This window comes from Parasteatoda tepidariorum, chromosome 7 (assembly GCF_982258835.1).
Source record: "Parasteatoda tepidariorum strain Cologne lab strain chromosome 7, Ptep-v5.0, whole genome shotgun sequence".
Classification (NCBI taxonomy): domain Eukaryota; kingdom Metazoa; phylum Arthropoda; class Arachnida; order Araneae; family Theridiidae; genus Parasteatoda; species Parasteatoda tepidariorum.
In genome coordinates, this window is record NC_141761.1 from 16005757 (window position 1) to 16028950 (window position 23194).

At 29.0% G+C, this 23194-nt stretch overlaps 1 protein-coding gene across 1 annotated transcript in view; it reads left to right on the top strand.

Annotated features, from left to right (window-relative positions):
* Window positions 1-18906, top strand: part of LOC107453082 (uncharacterized) — a 157036-nt gene extending 138130 nt beyond the window's left edge. Inside the window, exons 2-3 of the mRNA XM_016069762.4 lie at window positions 9109-9269; window positions 18616-18906. Coding sequence (XP_015925248.1) covers window positions 9109-9269; window positions 18616-18678 — 224 coding nt within the window. The 3' untranslated portion in view covers window positions 18679-18906. The remainder of the gene's footprint in view (window positions 1-9108; window positions 9270-18615) is intronic.
* Window positions 18907-23194: the final 4288 nt, after the last annotated feature.

The window sequence follows — 23194 nt, forward strand, 5'->3', positions numbered from 1 at the left end:
TTAAGACGATAGGCAATACGTTGAGAAGATGATTAAAAGTGTTGAAGACATATTCGTACTAATAATTATAAAATATACATTGATAAATATATTATTCCAAATCTATGCATACGTTTTTACATTATTGCAATTGTGTCAATTATTCAAAGAATGAATTAAAAAATAAAATAAAAAATAACTGATGAATAATCACATTCTATCAGAAACATGCTTTTATTAAACTCGGTATTCGTTGAATAAAATATTTTTTATTCAATAAAATGTTTTATTCCATTTTTTATTAAATTACGAATAAATTTTTAGAAGACTTAAAAAGAGACTTAAAAAAGGGATTAGCAATTGGTTATTAGCGAAAAAAATATCAAATGAAATTTTACTCTAAAGGCACGTAAATCAAGTGCCCGTAAGTTATCTACATTTAAATATTAATCACCCCATTTAAGTATTTCTTCATTGTCACCAAATTATTTCTTTAAAAATAATTAATTTTAATTTTTCTTGGTTTCTACTAAATAAAAACCGTTGAAATTTTAGATTTTGGTATAGAAAAATACGTAGATTAATATGGTATAAAAAAATTATACCTCATAACTCAAAATTTTTTCATCCGCAATTATAAAAAAAAGTATCAAAAATTATTTTTGGCATGAAATTATCTTTGAGTAAATAGTTTTTTTTTTTTAGTTGCTTAATTAGTTTTAAAAATATGACTAAAAACGCAAAAAAATGAAAATAACATTAAGGAACTTTGGATCGCTCTCCTGACCAATCTATGGGAACCATATTTCCCAGATTGCTGAAACCCCCTATATTTTGAAGGTCAAAAATATAAATATGTAAAAGAATATATGTTTATGCAGATAAAGTTAGTTTTTACGTCTAATTTCCTAACTTAATAAGAGGTTAGTACTAAATAATTTAAATGTTTGCTATCGATCCCTGAAACTATTAAGATTGACACTTAGTACGTGAAATAATAAAAAAACTTCGAAAAATGACGTAATTGCGAGAATTTTATTTTTTAACCGTTGTTGAAATGTCGACCCAATTTATTGGGTTTACGACTACCAATGTTCAACTTCGTAGTCTTGTCATTTTGAACCCAAGGAGACAAGGGAACTCCTGGATTAAGTTTTGGGAGAAATTTGCCCTCGTGGAGGACTTTTTTGGTGGAAATTACCCGCCTTTGCAAGCAGAGGAAAGCCTCCCACGGTTAGCCTGGCGGCAAGAGGATTTTAACCCCATGATCCGTCTATATATAAAGATATTTTACGTCACACTGGTAGAAATTTCTCGGAAAAAATGGCTAAATAACAATTTAATTAATTGTTATATTATCATATTTAAGCAACACAGTCGAATAACCATAAATAAGATGACAATGAAGCTATTAACCGTGAAAAAATCGTTTACTAACTATTTTTACCTAAAACGGTTAAATAACAAGAATTTTATAGCTCCCTCTAAGCCCGCCTTATGAAGCAACTTAGTTTCTTGCGTACATATTATAGCCGAGAGAACTAATCTCATGACCGACAGGGTTCGAGTCTCAACGTTGACACCTCCATTCTCTTAAACACACATCTCCTGCTCTCTCTCCAATGCCCACTAACGAGAAGCCTAGCTCCTATGTCCAGTTCAATTCATTTTTTAACGGTTTCAAAACCATCTTAGCTGTAAATAGTTAAAAACCGTATAGTTTTGTCTTCATGATTTTATAAACATACTAGTTTTAAAAGTTTTCAAAACCGTAAGGGTGAAAAATGTTCTTTACCGTTAACTTTACGGTTAATCGAAATGACGGTTATTTTACCATGATTTTTGAATGAAAATTCTGACAGTGCAGCGTTGTTGGTCAGTGCAAGCCGGAATTCGCATCAACCAATCATCGCTGGAACCCGGTTCACCTCACTGGAACGCTCTGAGCTTCAAAAACTTTGATCGAATTGGGAAAACCCAAATAAAGCTTAATTAATTAAGGAATATTATCGTCTGGATTTATTAAGCATATTTTTGTCGTTATTCATGAAGTAAATTTTTCAAAGATTTCTTGAAAAAGACTCGATTAGAAGAGAAATTTTATAAATAAATAAATAAAAATTCATTTCGGAGCATTTTAAAATGTTTTCTTCTTAAAATGATTGAACAGCTTTTGTTTCAAGGATTTATTTTTAGAGAGAAAAGCTTTGGTAAATAAAGCTCTAATTAATTAATTAAGGAATTTTGATTAAGCATTCTCCTTTTCTATTAATAATAAATAAAAATCATATTTTCTCAAATTGCATAAAACGCCGAAATCGTGGAACATTAGAGGAACTGAAATAATTTATAAATACATATTTTCCTTTAATAAATTTTCCTTCCACTAATATCAAAATAGAAATATGTCCTTTAAATAAATACTTTGGAGAAGCTTCTAAATTATCTAAGAAACTTGTACAATAAAATGTTAATAATATCAAGTGTGAAATACTTGAATGGTAAAAAGTGCACTTTTTACAGCAAGAGAAATGCTTAGGTAAACATTTTGAGTTAAGATCAATAGAATTACATAAATTAGTTTGACAAAACCCTATATTTCAATTTTTATATTAAAGCAATTATTATTGAATAAGTATGCAAGAGCATTATCGAGATGAAAACTTAAGAAAAAGCATTGTTTTATATTAAATTTAAATTACCTTGCCAAAGAATTATGACCGGAACTCAAAGTATTTTGAAGTAGCTGAATATCTGTTCTTTGTATGGAGTGAATTAAAAAAAAGAATCCATAAAACAAGAAAAGTTCTGGAAAAAAAGAAAAGTTCTTCTTAAAAAAAAGAAAAGTTCTGAGCATGAAAAAAATCCCGGTCAAAACCGAAAGTCATAAACCGACACATTTGAAGAGCCTAGTGGAAGAACCAGGTAAGTGACATTCTTTGTGGAAATCAGAAAAACAGAATTGTAATATAACAGAATTATTCTTAACGTAACTAAGTATGCTTGCAAAAATTTTATTTCAAATTTTTGGCAGTACAAAGTCATTCATTCTACCAATAACATTCCTCTTTAGATTTTTTTTATTTAAATTAATACATATTATCAATATTAATTAAGCATCAATTATAATATGACATTTTTTTACAATTCACCTAGATTAATAAGTACCTTTTCTCCATTACTTTTTCTTCTTAGTTCGTAAATTATTTCATTTATTCCAATAAGCACATATTACCTAAATTAATTAGGCGTCATTAATAGTATGGAGATTTTTTACATTCCACCTACCTAAGCGAATTAGTACCACTTTTCCATTATATTTGCCTTTGAATCCATAATTTTTTTTCCATATCAATTACCGTTTATTTTAAATTATTTACCATTTACAAACGCGTTTTAAAAGAACTACTATTAACAAAATGTAAACGTGCTTTAGATAAAATTAGAAGCATTAATTTGGTGCAGCGTTTATGGTGTTCATTGAATTTATATGACATTGCGAATAAAAAAGTAAGTAAATATTTAAAACACCATACAGTAAACTCTTTTTATTTTCTGTTGATCAAATAGCGATAAAAGCTTACAAATATAACTGGTGTTATCTTTAAAATATGTGAAAAGTTGAAACGTGTATATTTAAATTTAGAACGCTTAATCAATCAGAAAATTCCATTTGGTTTTTCGCTCATGAATGGTTTAACCCAAAATATTGATGTGTCGACCTCCCTCATGCTTATCCGTATGCCGAATTTCATCGCTCATCGAATTGTCAGGCTCACCGTGGGAGATTCTCGTGATCTTCCTCTCCGTGTAACACAAATGGGTCCATCAAAAAGTGAAGGCAAATTTCTCCCAATACTTGATCCAGGAGTTCCCTCTTCTTCTGGATTGGGTTCAAAATTACAAGGCGTTGAACATTGGTAGTCGTAAACCCCAAAATTGGGTCAGCTGTTCAACGATGGTTATAAAATTATAAAAAAAAAATATAGAGAGAGAGAGAGAAAACATGGAAAATATTAAGAATTAATGAAAAGAGAGTAAGAAAATTATTAAAATAAAATATTTTTAAAAAAATATTAAAATAATATATATTAAATGGCCGGGAAACAAAAAAAAGATTTAATCTCTTCATCAGCTCGCGCGATTATGTACACAAAAAGAAGTGCTTTCTAATAATATTGTACAATCAATATAGCCAAAGCAAAATATATCAATACAATCAGTGTGAGGAGCGGAGCACTCAAAATTTACAGAAAATTAAATAGAACACATTAAGTAAAAATAGAAAATAAAATATAAAGAAAAAACAGAATAGAGCATAAAATGAAATCTATAAAGCTAGTAGCGAACTGAAATTAACTTACAAGTACGGGCAACTTTCAAAATATTTTCGTAATGAGATTGCTAGATTATGAAAAATGGAAGAGCAAATAGAGGTAAAAGCGTAAATAGAAGGATTGCGTTTTTACTCCAGTACTGAAGCGCGTTTGATTTGTTAGTTAGCAAGGATTGTTCCGAAAATGGATGTGCGCAAGGTAATAATATTATGCTGAATAATTTAAAGAAGCTTATAATTAGAAAGGTCCAATTGTACAATTTTACTAAATTATTATTTATTCTTCTAAAGAGAGAGAATAAAACCCTGTTTTGCACAGATTTTTAGACACGGATTTGCCTGATTCTGATTTGGAAAAATATCAGTAAACAAAGAAGTTAATAATAACATACATTTAACTCAATGATTTTATGTAGAATTTAATTACGTTAGTTGGGTATCTATTGTTTATTTTATCAAATTTTAAAAGATTTTGTCTACTTGCTTTTTGGATAAATAAACTTATTCCTTTAATTCTATTTATTTGATTAAAAATGGTATTTAAATAGATGTTTTCGAAAACATTAGAATTCCAAGTAATTAGTTTAATATTAAAATTAAAATCATTTTTTCTATCGTATAAATCAACAAAGCAGATATTTTTTTCTTTTATAATACCAAAATCCAAAAAATTGAAATGAATATTATCATCGTGATTACGAAGCTAGATTAATTCCTCGGGGATCCTACTATTGCAGCTTAAGCGCAGCAAATGAAATTTTATTTCCTTTTTCATATTTTTCTCCAATTTTAAAGATAACATCAGTGATCATTATGTATTTGAACAAAAAAGATAGTTTAAGTGTTTAATTATTTTATGTTCGCAATGTCTGATAAATTCAATAAAGAACATGACGTGATCATCAAATTTATACTTTAATAGTTGTCCTTTTTTTTTCTTCAATTCCTACTTCACATATCTTCAATAGTTCTTAAAATACTTCATCCACTCAAATACATTTTCTTAAACTTCTGTACACTTGTTGTTAATACAGTTTTTTTTTTTCTCAAATATTAATTCATTAATTTTAGATTAGATTTAGAACTAAATTTAGAGAAAAAAATTTTTTTAATTATTTAATAAAAAGTAACTAAAAATTCTTTGTTGTTTCGTATCAAAAAAAATACTATTTTGGAAGTCATTCAATTCAGCCTTGCATTAGTGTCAAAAAAAAACTGTACTTAATTGGAATGCGGTTGACTTCCTTCTCTGGACAATGAACAAAAATTATTTTTTCATAATAAAATTTTTAAATACTTCATTTTTTATGATGCCATTTTGTATAATCAGAAAGAAACAAGGAATATTTTCCGGGCGTATTTTGGGGAATGCAATTTCTGATGTCATAAAGTACATTGCACAAATTAATTAACATATTTAGATTGCATTTTAGGACTCTCCTTTTATTTCATTGTTATTGAAAAATATGTATTTGTTGAAAGCAGCCTTATATTTTTCTTTACAAAAAAAATCTATTTCACTGTTAAAAATTTCATTCTAAATTTATGGAAAAATCACTGGCAGCTGTCTCTCCAGTTATTTTTCCATAAATATGGATAATATTTATATGTTTTCCGTATGTGACATTTTGTACCTGACATCCCGAATTTGACATTTTTACGGATAATCATGAATGATTAACCGTAAAGTTTACGGTAAAGAACATTTTTTCCCTTTATGGTTTTGAAACCATTTACAAAAAGTGTGGTTATAAAACCATGACTAGAAAACTATATCGTTCTTTAACCATTTACAACTAGCATTTCTTAAAATCGTAAAAAAAGAAATAATTATTTAGCAGGAGCTTTACTTTTTGTAAGGTAATGGGCATTGGAGTGTGCCGGACACTGGAAATTATTCACGTGTTGATGGCGAATGGACTGTGGTGTCAACACTCTGCCGGTCATGATGAGCTCGCTCGGCTATGATCTGTACGCAGTTGCAAAGAACTAAGTTTCTTCATTAGGTGGTTCTGGTTGTTCAACCGTATTAGGTGAAAGCGGTTAATAAACAGGTTCTCTTAAGCTTAATTGTTTGATTACCATTTTATTTAAGGTTATTTGACTGTTTCGATTAAATATGGTAAAATAATCATTCAATAAATTGTTATTTGACCATTTTTAATTAAATTTCTAAGAGTGCATAAAAAATAAATTATTGGATATTACGATTTTCCAGGGTTTCAAAACTTGCAAAAAAAGGAGGAAAAGAAGAAATTATAGGTTTTTTGAAAAACTCAGAAGAGTGCCAAACGATATTCTAAGACTTAAGCAAAATAAAAAATTCTACTAATTTTTAACAACACCAAGATAATATAAATTAAAAATGCACCAATCTTCAAAAGAAAAAAAAATTAAAAGAGCGAACATAAAAATAAAAAGCATTTTCTTCTTTAACGACTTTTTTTCAGCTTTTCAATCTTTAGCAGGACAAGTTGATCTCCACTTCCGCAAAATATATGCACTGGAATAGGTTAAAAATGTCAATTTTTCGCCAGAAATAGCTACGATACTCTCTTCATAGCCTGAAGAAACGAAAAAAAAAACATTTTTCTCTCGAATACCCTTAAGCTCGTTCCAGTATGTTTTTTTACTTTCTATGTACAGCACTTTTTTATTATATTATTTTTTTTCTTCCTTTTTTTTTCTTCTCTGACGGTTGGTATAAAAATGTGGAACGCATGTTCTAGAATTTCATTTCTTCTTCTTATGAAAATAGTATAAGATTGTAGTTTTTCAAGATAGACCTAGGTTCTTTAAATCCAAGCAATATTTGTTTTTGATGTTTTCAAAAGAAATTATATATATATATATATATATATATATATATATATATATATATATATATATATATAGGCAATGGGATGCATATTTTAAAGGTCAGTGAATATATTGTTATGGTATTTTTAAGGGTGACACAATACTAGGTACCATCATTTCGGTTCATGAGAATCAATCTTCTCTTGATGATTAACCATCATAGTATTAAAGTATCATATTTCATCATGGAATGATGGAAGTTTGTGGGAATATCGAAAACCACGAACTCATATTGGAAAATGTTGGATGATGGTAACCATCCAATGATGTCGAACCATCAGGAATCGGACTGAAACCTACATAAACCATCAAACATTTTGGCTTGGAATAGCTTGGCACTAAAAACGAAAATTTTGGAGCGCATAGATCCTCTAACAATAGACTCCCCAGTCAAAGTTTTTGATGGTTTTCCATTGATGGACCAACATCACTAATTAACCATCAATAATCCATGATGGTAACCATTAAATAATCCAAATTGTTTTGATTCCTGAGAACCAACAAGAATTCTTATTAAACCATCATGTATAGTTGGAACCATCATGAACTATCACGGATTATCATGGATTCCTGAAAGTCTCTTGATGGTTAACCATCATAGTATTAAAATAGCATTTTCCATCCATTCAATGATGGAAGGCATATCAAAAACCATGAATGACCATCAAATGATGTTGAACCATCACTGAAGCCTTCATAAACCATCAAGACTTGGGTATTCGTAGTAGAAACAGTAAAATTCCTATTGAAATTTGATCAATACTGTTTTCATTTATTATTAAAATTGAAGATTCATTTCTTTAATACTGAAAAGTTTGTTATTATTTATTTAAAGTATATAAATATATATTTAAAAAAAATCTACTCTTCAAACTATCTAAAAATTTTAAATATTTTCGTTCTACTAACTAAATAAGAATTTTTTTTTTCTTCAAAAAATAAGTATAAATTATAAAGAAATTAAATTGTTTTTAAAGTTAAATTTATAAATTAAATAAAGAAATAATTTTACTTTAAAAAAAATTTAAAAAAATTCTTAGATTTTTACATATTTTTTTTAATAAAAATTTTCTCTTCAATGATTATTCTTTTTCTTCATTTGAGTAAATTGAAATAAGATAAAGAATAATTTTATGAAGTCAATGACGTACATTTATAGGAAACAATGACACAGGAGTCAATGATAAAAAATCTCCAGTGAAAACTGTTACATTTTTTGATGCTTTGCGCTGTTTGGAAACAGTGAAAACTTACCTAATGCAGTAAATAAAGGAGTATTTTCTTCTCTTCTTGACTTTGAAAAAGAACTTTTTAAAGTAAGAAATAAGCAAACCTTACTCATGAAATGCTTTAAAATTTCAAAAAATAAATCAGCGTGTAATCATTCGCTGATATTTTAAGTGCCTGAAGAAAAAGTTTAAGATTTCTATTTATTTTGTGTATTTGCTTTATTAGGCACGCATTCCAGTCAAATCCCTGATATTACGAATTTTCCTCGATTTAGCTAATAATACTTTCCCAGAAGACCTGTCACCTTTTCTGCAACTCGGAATTCACTTTTTATTGTCTAGAAAATGTTTGTACAAAAAAAATCTTTTTTCAATGAAGCAAAAATATTGCAGTTTCAAACCTTAAAAGGATCAAAAATTATTTTTTAAAGCCTGTTTCATAAAGTCACTTAGATAAAATGGTTTAAACTGACGCCACACTGCCATTAAGAGGTGGATTTTAGCTGGGCATACGAAAAGTTTAAGAATATTCTCACCTTGAGACTTTTCAGTGTTGAAGTCGGTTTTTGTATTGGATTAAGGTAGAATTGAGCAGATCTCGTTTAAAGGTTTACCGCATTAAAAGATTATTTGCCGAGTGTTAGCTGTCATTCAATCGGAGTGCATGCCGATAAATATTATAAAATCATTTTTGTCTTTTCACAGAATGTGCTCCTTCAGACGATGGATTGGAGAGGTTCGCGTGTCCGACACCCGACAGAATGGGCCGATATAGATGTATAGATGACCACATGCTCTGCGACGGTTTTATAGATTGCGCGGCTGCTGAAGACGAAGACAGAATGTCATGTATGTTTTACAAAACGGTAAGTGCTCCAATAAAGTGTTACTTAATATTATTTCGCAGAGAAGCATGGGATAGAGCACTCGAATTCCAATGAGGCGAACCGGGTTCGATACGAATTCCGGTTTGCACTGACGTGAAATATCCTCAGTGGTAGATGGATCATGGATTAGAGTACCCTTGCCGTCAGGCTAACCGTGGGAGGTCTTCGTGGTTTTTCCGCTCCATGTAATGCAAATGCAGGTCAGTTCCATCAAAAAGTTCTCCACGAAGGAAAATTTCTCACAATGCTCGATCCAGGAGTTCCCTTGTCTTCTGGAGTGGATTCAAAACTGCAAGGCTGCGGAGTTGAACATTAGTAGTCGTAAACCCATAAAATTGGGTCAGCTGTTCTACGACGGTTATGAAATATAAAATTATAAGATATTATTTCACAGACCCCCAATGGCTATGGGGATAGAGCGTTGGCCTCCCAATGAGTTGAAGCGGGTTCGAATCCCAGCAAAGGCTGATTTATTCGAATTTCTCACCCTGCTCGCACGGATCGCAGCGTTGACATAAAATATACTCAGTGGAAGACGGATCTTGGGTTAGAGTCCCCTTGCCACCGGGCTAACCGTGTTTGGTTCTCGTGGTCTTCCTCTCCATGTAACGCAAATGCAGCTTAGTTCCATCAACAAGTCCTCCACAAAGTCAAAAAGCTCCCTTGTCATCTGGATTGGGTTCAAAATTTTAAGGCTACGGAGTCGAACACTGATAGCCGTAAACTGAACATTCGGGGGGGGGGGTGTTCAGCACGGTTTTAAAATATAAATAATAAAACGAAATAATATACAATAATAAAAGGAATAAATACAATAATAAAAAGAATAATGCGAAATAATATTTTATTTTATTTATATAAAATATTATTTAGAATAAAGTCTTATCTCTGCATTATATAACAAACTAATATTTCCTAGTCTAATACTATTTTGCATTGGTTTGGATACTATATAATAATTCTGCTATTATCTTGCCTTGTTTTTGGGCAAGGACAAGATTTTGATGGTCGAAGAATAATTCGACGATGAAATTATACTTCTTTATTGTTGTGAGGCAGTTAAACAATATCATTTCTACTCCTTGTTAACAATATATAAAATTATATTATCGAACCATCCAAATTACATTCTACGTCCAGCTGAATATTATAAACAAAAAAAATACTTGAGTAGCTTAACTTTTGATAATTTTTTTTCCATTCTTTATACAAAGATTTTTCTGATAAATTTTGAATCATTTTCAAGTGTTTACTTTTAATTTTAAATGTAGTCCTATTTTTTGTTCTTTGGAACTGAGAAGCAAAATTTTATTTGAATTTGTTAGTTTACATAAAAGTCATCTTTCTCTAGTCAGTTCATAATTAAAATACATTATTCGCAATTGTGTAATAAAAAAACAGTTAAAAAGTTATATTTGAATTAAGTAAAAATTTTAACTTTAAAAAAATAAATTATTTTTTAATTCTTACCTTCGTTACATATATATTTTACTTATTTCCATAAAATGAAACTGTAAGATTAAAATAAATTATTATTAGAACTTTTTTTGTAATAATTATGATAATAAAGGAGAATATTTTTAAAATTACTTACTTCCAAAAAATAACTCACTTACTACAAATTAATTATCTTTCATTCCTTCTTTCACTGAAATTAAATACTTACTTTATTTCTCTATATATGAAATTTTACCTAACAAAAGTCACCGTATATCATTGCAGAGGATTTTACTTTAATGTTCTGTATTGTAATAACATCACTGTTGTTATAGTAACACCTAAAAGTATACTTTAAAACTAGTTAAAATGTTTTTAATAGAACAGTTTTCTTGACCTATAAAAGAATAATTGTCAAGTAAAATCAAAAAAATTCAAGAAAACAGTGGTTTACTCAAGTGGATGTCTACTTATTATGTCCCAACTGTGTGTTTTAGGAAACATTTCTTGAAAACTGTCCTACTTTGGTTAACAAAGAGAAATTTTTCTCCCTTATAAAATTAATTAATTCAGTTTAATGAATGAATTAATGTTTGTAAACATCGAGTGTCATTCACTGCAAGTTTTAAAATGTATTTCAATTTGAGACATTTTATTAAAGAAGGGTGACGTCATGTTCTTCATTGAAGAGCCGCGATGACTCAAGGTGAACCGGGTTCGAATCCCAGCGATGGACTTCCACATCCGGCTTGCATCGATTACACTGATGACGTAAAAATATCCCCAGTGGTAGACGGATCATGGGTTAGAGTCCCCTTGCCGTCAGGCTAACTGTGGAAGGTTTTCGTGTTTTTCCTCTACATGTAACGCAAATGCTGGTTAGTTCCATTAAAAAGTCCTCCACGAAGGCAAATTTCTCCCAATACTTGATCCAGGAGTTCCCTTTGTCTTCTGGAATGGGTTCAAAATTACAAAGGCTACGTAGTTGAACATTAGTAGTCGTAAACCGAAAAAAAAATGGGTCGACTGTTCAACGACGGATATAAATAAATATAAATATATATAATGTAAACCAGAGTCGTGCTGACTTAGGGGAAAGAGTGTTCGTCATACAATGAAGTGAACTGAGTTCGAATCCCAGCCATGGCTGGTCGATACGAATTCCTCATCCGGCTTGCACCGATCACAGTGCTGACGTAAAATATCCTCAGTGGTAGACAGATCATGGGTTAGAGTCCCCTTGCCGTTAGACGAACAGTGAGAGGTTTTCGTGTTTTTCCTCTACATGTAACGCAAGTGCGAGTTAGTTCCATCAAAAAGTCCTGCACGAAAGCAAATTTCTCCCAATGCTTGATCTAGGAGCTAGGATGATTGATCTGGATTGAGTTCAAAATTGCAAGGATTTGAACATAAACAGTCGTAAACCCGAAATTGATACATGCATTGAATTGGTTTGTGATGATAATAGAGCATTCTATTGAAAACAGATCGTAAAATAATATTACATTCAAATACAGTAAAATGAGGGGAAAAAGAAATATTTTTCAAGAAAAAAAAATAGTATTATATAGGTATAATATTATTTAAATATTATTACAGTATATAGAAAAAAATAGTATCTATAACATTTATCAAACAGTTTTTATTACAACCAAGAAACCTAAATCATTCTTGTTAATCAAGGGTTCCATGCTATGATTTTTCTGGAGAATTTACCGACAACAATGAGAAATAGTTTAATATAATTATATTTTTATGTCGTACAGAAAAATGGAATATTAATGACTGGAATAGGATGGTCAAATGTAAACAATAAATTAAACATTAAAAAAATCTTTCTCTTTAAAAAAAATTTAAAACGAGATTAGTTTTTGAAAAAAAAATTTTATTTATCTATTTCGTAATTTTAAATTTGTGGCTTGGTAATTGTTGCTTATTTTTTGACACACTGTTACGAAATTTCTCGAAAAAATGGCCAAATAACAATCTATTTCATTCTTATTTTACCATATTTAAACAAAACATTTAAATAACCATAAATAAGATCGTAATACAACTAGTAAACAGTGAGAAAAATCGTTTACTAACTATTTTGACCTAAAACGGTTAAATAACAAAAATTTTATTGCACCCACTAAGCCAACCTAATGAAGCAACTTAGTTTCTTGCGCACATATTATAGCTGTTCATCTCATGACCGACAGGGTTTGAGTCTCAGCGTTGACACCTCCATTCTCTTAAACACACATCTCCAATGCCCACTAACGAGAAGCCTATGTCCAGTTAAATTTTTTTGCTGTTTTGAAACCATGGTAGATGTAAATGGTTAAAAAACCAGTATAGCTCTGTATTCATGATTTCGTAACCATAGTAGTTGTAAACGGTTTCAAAACCGTGAAGGTGAAAAATATTCTTTGCCGTTAACTTCACGGTTAATCGGATGGACAGACTGCTGCCGGTTATTTTACCATAAATTTAGAATGAAAATTCTAACAGTGCTCTCTAAAGCAGAAAGTAGCTTCTTTAGAGAAAAAAAAATTGAATAAAATTGGTTGGAACACGATAAAATAAAAGCTTTGTCCCCAAACAAAACAGAAAAAGCAAAGATAATTTATTCTTCCTAAATATTTTGGCAAATAACTTTTTGTATGATTAAAAGGAAATCAATTTGATATTCAAGAGATGCGAGTAAAGCAAAATCAATAACGCATTCATTCCATTACCTAATTTCGTAGAAGAGAAATGGAATTAAATTTACGAACAGACGAGAGAAGTTAATTGGTTTGACGCCTTTTCAACATAACTTAATCATAATATGCTGTTGACTTTAATTGGTTTAAAGATAATGAAGTAAATACATTTCGAACGATTTATTTAAAAAAAATGATAAAACGTTTTATTTTTATTAGACACTCTGGCGCCATTCAGGATTTTAAATTTCACAAAACATTATTATTATTATTATTGGTTTTATACAGTTTATCATCCATTTCGAGAATGAACGTTTAAAAAATTATAAAGAATAAAGATTGTCTTTCAGATTATAATTTTTATTCGACTGAAAATAATCATATGTTTATTTACTATTCAATTCATTTATATCTTAATCTTCATTTATATTATAATAATTCAGTGTAGAGTTTTTATTTTAGTTAGAACAGTACACAAATTTATATAAATATAAATAAATTTCTATCCATGTTTTTTATGCATTGTTTTTATAGTTTATCATCCATTTCGACAATAAACGTTAAAAAAAATTATAAAGAATAAAGATTGTCTTTCAGATTATAATTTTTATTCGACTGAAAATAATTATAAGTTTATTTACTATTCAATTCATTTATATCTTAATCGTCATTTATATTATAATAATTCAGTGCAGAGTTTTTATTTTAGTTAGAACAGTAAACAAATTTATATAAATATAAATAAATTTCTATCCATGTTTTTTATGCATTGTTTTTATATTTTATGATCCATTTCGATAATAAACGTTTAAAAAAATTTAAAGAATAAATATTGGCTTTCAGCTTATAACTTTTATTCTACTGAAAATAATAATAAGTTTATTTACTATTCAATTCATTTATATCTTTTGCTTAGTATAATAATTCAGAGTATTGTTTTTATTTTAGTTGGATTGAAACTATAAATAAATTTATATAAATATAAATAAATTTCTATGCATGTTTAATTCTGAACTTTTTTGTTTAATTCTGACCAAGAAAAACTAAGTAAACCTTTTTAATACTGTGTGGTAGTTCTACATAGTAAAAAAGACGCTCGTGTATTTCACAGATAATTCTTTGCGATACCTTTTACGAATAACACAAAAAAGTTAGCGTTCGAATAGTCTTTGACATTTTCTCCTCTTTTTAGACCTACTTGCAATTCTAGAGTCCCAACGAAAGATTCCTCCCCATGCATAACAATGAGTTTACTCCACAAATCATTCAGCAGTATAATATCCTTTTTTTTTCCCTTTTCAAAATAATAATAAAAACCCATTTTAGGGAACAAAAATTTGCGTTTTACCTCAAAGGGGAAAGCTTGGTTCACTTGTATTCCGATGAGCTCTTATACTTTTGTTCCCCTTTTTTTATTGGTTTCATTTATCAATGAGAAGAAATTGTAAAAGATTTAAAGTTAGATATCCTATTTTTGGAAAAATAAGTGTATTTTTCCAATTGAATCTTTCTACACTGTTAAAAATTTATCGGAAAATGGCTAAGTAACAATCTATTTAATAGTTATTTTACCACATTTAAACAAGGCAGTCTAATAACTATAAATAAGATGGCAAGGAAACCATTAACAGTGAGAAAAATCGTTAATTAACTGATTTCACCTAAAACGGTTAAATAACAAAAATTTTATTGCACCCACCTAATGAAGCTACTTAGTTCCTTGCATATTATAGCCGAGAAATATACTCATGACCGATTGAACGGGGGTTGGAGTCCCGGAGTTGACATTCCGTTTAACACTCATGAAGAATTTCCAGTGTCCTGCACTCTCCAATGACCACTATCTAACGAGAGCTCCAGTTAAATTTCTTTTCATACGGTATTGAAACCATGGTAGCTGTAATTGGTTGAAAAACAGCATAGTTTTGTAATCATGATCTTATAACCGTACTAGGTGTAAACGTTAATCAAAACCGTAAAGGTGAAAAATAATCTTTAACGTAAACTTTACGGTTAGTCAGATGGAGAGACTGCTGCCGGTTTTTTTACCATGATTTTAGAATGAAAATTCTAACAGTGTATTATTAATTTAAGCAACTATTGAATAAATACAAACTATTTAGAAGTGAAAGTTATGAATACATGAATATGCGAAAAAAATGCATGAATATACTAAAATTGAAATCTTTTTTTTTTATATTTTGGTAAATGGGTTAGTTTTAGTACAATCTATGTTTTTAAAACTATTAAAAAGGGTAATAAAGAAATTTTAACTATGAACAAAAGAAATTTTGCTACTTTTCTTGAACACGATTGTGATTTACAGTTTAAAGAATGAAACATTTTGTCAAAGAAATTAAATATATACATCATGTCTACGCGGGAAATAAAATTTTGGAAAATTTTCTGTTACGATAGTATCGCGAACCATGCTCAGTATCTTATGGAAGAATTTACCCCGACCCGCCCTTATTTAGGGCATACGGGTAAATGTTTATTAAAATCAAAAAAAAAAATCCAGAGAACAGTACAAACATAAATTACATAAAATACACATCAGACATGGCAACAGCCCATGAACATGGCGGGCGTAGAACAGCTAAAATCATGTAAGGTGATAAACATTAAAACAGCAATATATTAAAAATTTCTAATAAATATAAAAGAAAAATTTAAGAGAGCAATTTAAAAGATAAACGTGCAAAAATTACAAGAGAACAATATTGTAAAACAATTAAAAACATTACTATTAAAACCAATTAAATCAGTATCTTATAGCAGTACTTATATACAGTATCTTATACAGTATGCTCAGTATCTTATAGCAAAGTTCATCACCTACCCTGTTAGAATTTTCATTCAAAAATGACAGCTGTCTGTCCATCCGATTAACCGCTTACGGTGAAGAATATTTTTTATCTTTATTGTTTCGTAACCATTTACAAATAGTATGGTTATGCAACAATAAATGCAAAACTACACGGTTAACCATCTAGCATTTTTCAAAAACGTAAAAAAATATATATATATATTTAACTAGACATAGCTTTTCGTAAGGTAATGGAGAGTGCCGGACACTTGAAATTCTTCTTGTGTTGAAATAGTGTGGTTTCGAATCCCAGTTCTGCCAGTCATAAGATTAGCCCGCTCTGCTATGATGTGTACACAGTTCATTAGGTGGTCTTGCGATAAAATTCTGTAACCGTATTAGGTGAAAGCAGTTAATAAACTATTTTTCTCACTGTTTGATTACTATTTTATTTATCGTTATTTGACTCTTTTGATTGAATATCGTGAAATAACTATTCAATAAATTGTTATCTAACCATTTTTTTTCTAGAAATTTCTAAGAGTTTAAGATAAGTGACCTAAGAATTGTGATATTAAATGTCAATTTACATATTTATCGACAAAAAATATAGTATCATCTTTATTTGAAAAATTCAAAGTTATTTCTTATTGGAACATTATTTTCTTAAGAGTTTAGTTTATTATAAAAAATCCCTGGAAAAAAGTTGCCTAACATCATCTCTTTTTGAAAGCATCCCCGAGAGGACACAATTAACTGATTTGAAATGTCTTGGTTTCGAAATCAGTTCTCCCAAGTTGTAAAATTAAAGCCTTCTCGAAAAGATCCAAAACAGTTATTATGCCCTCAGTAATGGCCCCATTTCCTGGAGTCTTCATTACTTCATCTGCGTTTCATTACAGTGAGTGCTTCTTTACGCGAAACCTACTGCCCTATAATTCACATTTCAAGGAATATTTTTGAAACCTGTTGCCGTATAATTCACATTAAGAAGAAGGAATTTTATTATATTTCATTTGATGGCCTTCCAAACTCGCATCCGGCTTGCACCGACCGCAGTTCTGACGTGCCTTAGTGGTAGACGGATCCCCTTGCCATTAGGCTAACCGTGGTCTCCATGTAACCCATTAAAAAGTTCTTCACGAAGGCAAATTTCTCCCAATACTTGATCCAGGAGTTCCCTTGTCTTCTGGATTTGGTTCAAAATTACAAGGTAACGGAGTTGAACATTAGTAAACATAAACCCAAAAATTTTGTCTGCTGTTGAACGACGATTATTAAATAAAAATAAGAACTAGGATATGGACAAAACAAAAATGCTAACAAATGTGCAAAATCTAGAAAGGTGTTGGAATATCGTAATATAAAATACAAATAATTGTTACAATCTTCGTTATTAATCTTCGAGTGTTTAAAGTGTTTGAATGAAAATAAAATAAAAATATTGGCTAATAAATAATGTTTTTAAAACCATAGTTTGAGGAAATAACAAAATGCTACAATGATTATTAAAATAAATAAATAATCTCAAGTGTATACCATTTTCAGAAATAACTTCTTAATTAAAAATAAAACATAAAATGTCCTATCAATTTTCTAACTTCACATTTTGTTTTGGGTCAATACAATAACAAATGTTTGTCTACGGTTATGTAATGTCTGTATAGTTTGTCTACGGTTAGAACTCCGCCCGCCATGCTATGTCCGATGCTGCTATGAAAACAGTGCATTTCAGGGAGGGCTTCTTTTCCTTCAAGGGCAGGCAGAAAATATATTATCTCGATGTCTGAAACAATGACCCACTTGAAATAGTTATACCTCGTTACCATAGTCACCGATAAATGGAGTTCTCACTTTAGAGTTTTCATTCTAAAATCATGGTAAAATAACCTACCCATCTGATTAACTGGTAAAGAATATTTCTCTTCTTCACGATTTTGAAACCGTTTACAACTAGTATGATTATAAAATCTTCATTGCAAAACTGTACGGTATTTTTACCTTTTACAGCCACCATGGTTTCAAAACCGTAAAGAAAGAAACTTAACTGGACATCTCTTTAGAGAATGGGCATTGGAGAGTGTGTTACAGGGAATGTCAACGCTGGGACTCGAACCCCCGTTCTGTCAATCATGAGATCAGCTCTCTCAATAATGACATGTACGCAGTTGCAGGGAACTGAGTTGCTTCATGGGTTCTTGTTATTTAACCGTTTTAGGTGGTGGGGGTTTTCTCACTGTTTCATTTACAATCTTATTCATTGTTATTTGACTCTTTTGTTTTAATATTATAAAATAACAATTAAATAGATTGTTATTTAGCCAATTTAGACAAACCGTACCTTTCTTCATACATGTTCAAAATATTTGATCTTCTTTTTTCTTTTCAGACGAAAGCTCATTTAGATGTTTTAGCCGATGCATTGCTGCGGTGGGCAAGAGGACGCTACTGAAGACGCCAAGGAAAGATGCATCAATGGATTTGGATGAATGACCCACCCAAAAGACAATAAAAATACGCCTGTGAGTCCCTTTTATCAAAAGCCAAGAAACTCTCGTCCCATCCTTTACACCATTACGATATGGAAGTGCTCGTCAATTTTTTGGAAACTCTTGTATGCGGAAAAAAATCATTTTTAATCATTATATACTCTATAGGGATCTTTTTAAATCTTCCCCCCCCCCATCCATTTGCAATTGATTTCAATCATTGTATGCTCCCCCCCCCCCCCAAATGAGGTGTGCTAACAGTTCCTATTCTAGAGAGAGTCTTTATTTTCTGGGAAATTTTTAATACTTCTTCCTGCCATTATAAAAACCATGACTGAAAGTATCTTGAAAAATAATTAAGATTAATTAAAGTTAATTAAAATTATTTAAAATTAGTAAATTATTAAATTAATTGAAAATTAAGAACTTATTTTTACAAAAATTATATCGAATTAAAATTACTTAATTAAAATTAAGAATTAATTACAAATTTATTTTTAAAAAAATCTGAATAAAATTTATTAATTAAAATAAATTTAAATTAATTAAAAATTTATTTTTTAAAAAATTAATTCTTATTAAGATTAATTAATAAAAGTCAATTACAAATTAATTACAAATTTATTTTTAAAAAATTAAATCCAATTGAAATTAAGTTGTATCTTTGAGCACATTAACTTTTTTTTTTAACTTTCAAAGCCAGTTTCTAATGCTTTCTTTTTTTTTTATTTGCGAGCAATCAAATATAAACTTAATGATTATAAATTTCTATCAACTAGTTTTTACTTCTATGTAGGTAGTTTTTACTGAAACGTGTTTTTTTAGAATAAATATCAACTAAGGTCTAATAATAAATATCTATTTATAAGAAAAAATTATTTCGTCTATATTACAATAAATTTTATTTTTGCAAAAAGTAAAGACTTAAATAATCGAATGAATATTAAGACTCTACTTTAAACGAAACAGATGTTTTAAAAAACAGCCATATACATAAAATTAGAAAAATTTTTAAAACTGTATGAATGTTTATATTAAAATACTTTATTTTTATAATAATAATGGATAGATATTGGTATTCTATTTTGAATAGTTGTAATTGGTAAAAAAGTGAACTGTTTGCACACCTGATCACAAAAGATGCGAAATAGAGAGATTTTGTCTGCATGCTTTAAAAATCCTTTTTAATCATGTAAGTGTACTTATTGCTGCTAGATTGAATATTTATGTATGATGAGAAAAACAAACAAACATTGTTACTTAAAAGAATGCGTGACAAAAAAAAACTGTTTATGTTTATTGTTTGTTTATATTTATTGCTGAATGATGCACAAAACATTCCAATCTTTTCATGTCATTTCCTGAAACTAGGTGTATTTAAATAATCGGCTTTTAAAGAATGGTTGAAAAGTGTCGTCCCCTTGTTATTTATAAATCAGAATTTTTTTTTTTTTTTTTTTTTTTTTTTTTTTTTTTTTTTTTTTTTTGGCTGTACAGTCCCTGGACAAATTATGAGACGCACTATAAGATTCTATGCAAAATCTGAATCGTGATACTCTATACAGCTTTATTTATTTATTTTTTTTTTTTTTTTTACGTGATTCAAACCGGTTTGCACTTGTTTACGTTCGTGTATCAATGGGTTAAATTAGACGATCTATAATGTAAATCAGACGATTGGACGATATATTATATAAATATAAAATATTTATTATATCAGGTATTATATTACAATAATTGGACCCAATTATTAGAGGAACTGCAGTTTATTTAATAAATATATGTTCAGCACGAGTTTATATTCAATACTTTTATATTCAATGTCATGGATTTTCTTCAGGAGAATTTTTATATACTTCCTATTTGTATTTATTTTTTAACGTATTGTATTACCAATTGATACACAATCATAAACAAGTGCAAACCGGTTTCAGCTGCTTAAAAATAGTTAAGCTGTATCACCTGATAATTAAGATTTTGGATCTCATGCTTCAGTCTAATAATTTGGACTCTAAATAAGAAGTTAATAATCAGGCTATTCAGATTTTATGTTCCTAGTTTTTAAGATATCGATCTGAAAAAGAAATAATTAACTTTTTTTTTTTTGGAAACTCTTAAAAAATTCTAAAAATTTGAATCCAGGAATTTCACCACAATTGAAAAAACTCATTAGGAATACCATTGTTTTGTTCAGGAATTTTCAGGGCCCAAAAAATAATATTTAAAAGCAGAAAAACAGTTTTAAGTCTCTATTGAATATTTATAATATTATAAATACCTTATTTTAAGTAGTTTAATCTTTAAATACTGTTGTAAATAACTCTTATTAATTAAGTAATATTAATAATATTATAAATAATTTAATACCTTATCAGAGTTAAAACTTCCATCAATCATTCCGCTTCAAAATATCATAACGATTTCAAAATTATGTAAATTTGTTCCAGTTTTTTAAAGTTTTCTAATTAAAATTGCTTTAAAAAGGGTTTGATGGCGTGCGCACTTTATTTGGACGTCATCACACTTTTCAACTGTGTTCAAGTGTAATAGAGCGCATGCGTCGTCATTGCATGCGTTGCTATGGCGAGAGCTGCGTTTTAGAATTCTTTTTATACTGATGTTTCGAAAAGTATTTTCTTTGAAATGTTTCTCAAAAGTTTATGACGCAATTCTTTAGATGTTATTATCGACCTTTCTGAGTGTTGTTCTAAGAAAGTGTTCTCTTGAGAAAATCTAAGCTTCAGTAAAAAAAGAATGAAAAGAGGAAAAAACGAGGTAAATCATTTAAAACTTGTTAAATGCCTGCAGTCTTAAGAATCCATTCTACTATATTAAACACATAGATTACAAATAATTTCCCGTTTTAATTCAGCCAAAATAATAAAAATTTCCTATTCTAAATACCATAAGAAATTCTAATTATCATATAAAAGAAGAAATAAAAAATTGCAAATTCCATTACTCTTAACAGAATTTTATTTCTGACTATTAAATTTAATCTTTTGCCTTTTAAAACGAAAGTATTCCTTATAAGAATCAAAATTAAAGCTGCCAACTGTCTGCGGTACAATTAGAACTTGACGACGCATTCAAAAAATTTTAGTTTTTGATCATTCATAAATTGAAAATTCGTGCGGCACAATGAATTTTGTATTCTATTTCTTCACCCAAATAAGGGTTTGTAAAAAAATCCATTTCTGGTTTGCGTAACGATTTGAAAGAAGGTTGTTATTGTGTCTTTAAGTAAAAGAATATTTGATGTAACTTCATTAATGAAACTATTTATGGACATTAAATTTTTCTTCGCAGTTAATCGTATGAACAAAACTCATGTGATTAAGTTGTTCTCAGATTTAATGACAGCGTAGAAAAAGTTTATTGACCACAAATTTTTATAGTGTTCAAATTAATTTATTGATTTATAATTTGTTTTATAGATACTTTTATATTTCGCTGGCGTAGGTGATATAATGTTTTAATTGGCAAACACATTTTTATCTAATTTAGTATTTTAAAAATTAAACGACAATTATGAAATATTTTTCAATTTTGATATTTGCATCTGAAATTTTAATGAAGGCTTCATTTTAAATTTAACTAATTGCACTTAAAGTTTTAGTAATTTTTTTATTACAAAAGACTGAATAATAATTGGTATTGATTCAGAAAAAAAATTGAACTATTCAGAAAAAAAAATTTTTTTTTGTTTTTGATCACGGATAATAATGTCGAAAATAATTACCAAATCATATCACCTTTGGACCCTCATAAGAAAACTGACTGCAAAAAATTTTAAAAAAGGTTAAGGAAAAAAATTAGTTATAGCAAATTATGAAAGACGAAACCAGAAATTTTAACTTATAGATAAGGTATTATTTTCACTGAAAAGAATAGATAGAACATGTAATTTCAGATAAAAAAAAAAATTCAAGAAATAAACAGTAAATATTTATGTTCTCTTCAAGAATATGAAAATATTGATCAATTATAGGAATAGATTTTCTTATAATTGATCAATATTTTCATATTCTTTCTACATTTTATATTTAATTCTATAACCGTCGTTGAGCCATTTTTTTGGGGGGGGGGATTACGACTAGCCTTGTAATTTTTAACAAAATCCAGAAGACGAGGGATTTAATGCAAATATTTATTAAGGGCTGTATTTACATAAAATTGTTGTATTACAACACTTTTGACGGCACTTTTCAACCAAAAAAAAAACTGCATATTCCTACAACAAGCATATCGCCTACTATATTTGAGTGTTTTGTTTTATTCGTAAGTAGTATGCTATGGTGCTAAATTGTTTAGTTTAACCTAAAACAAAATATATAACACCTGTTAATTACTATAAAACACTTTATTTTGACCTAATCTGTGATATCGAAGTGAATCATTGTCATTCACTTCCGAATGTTTCTTAAATTATCTTTCATCCGATTCAATTCTCTTAAAACTGTCATTGCATTACATGTC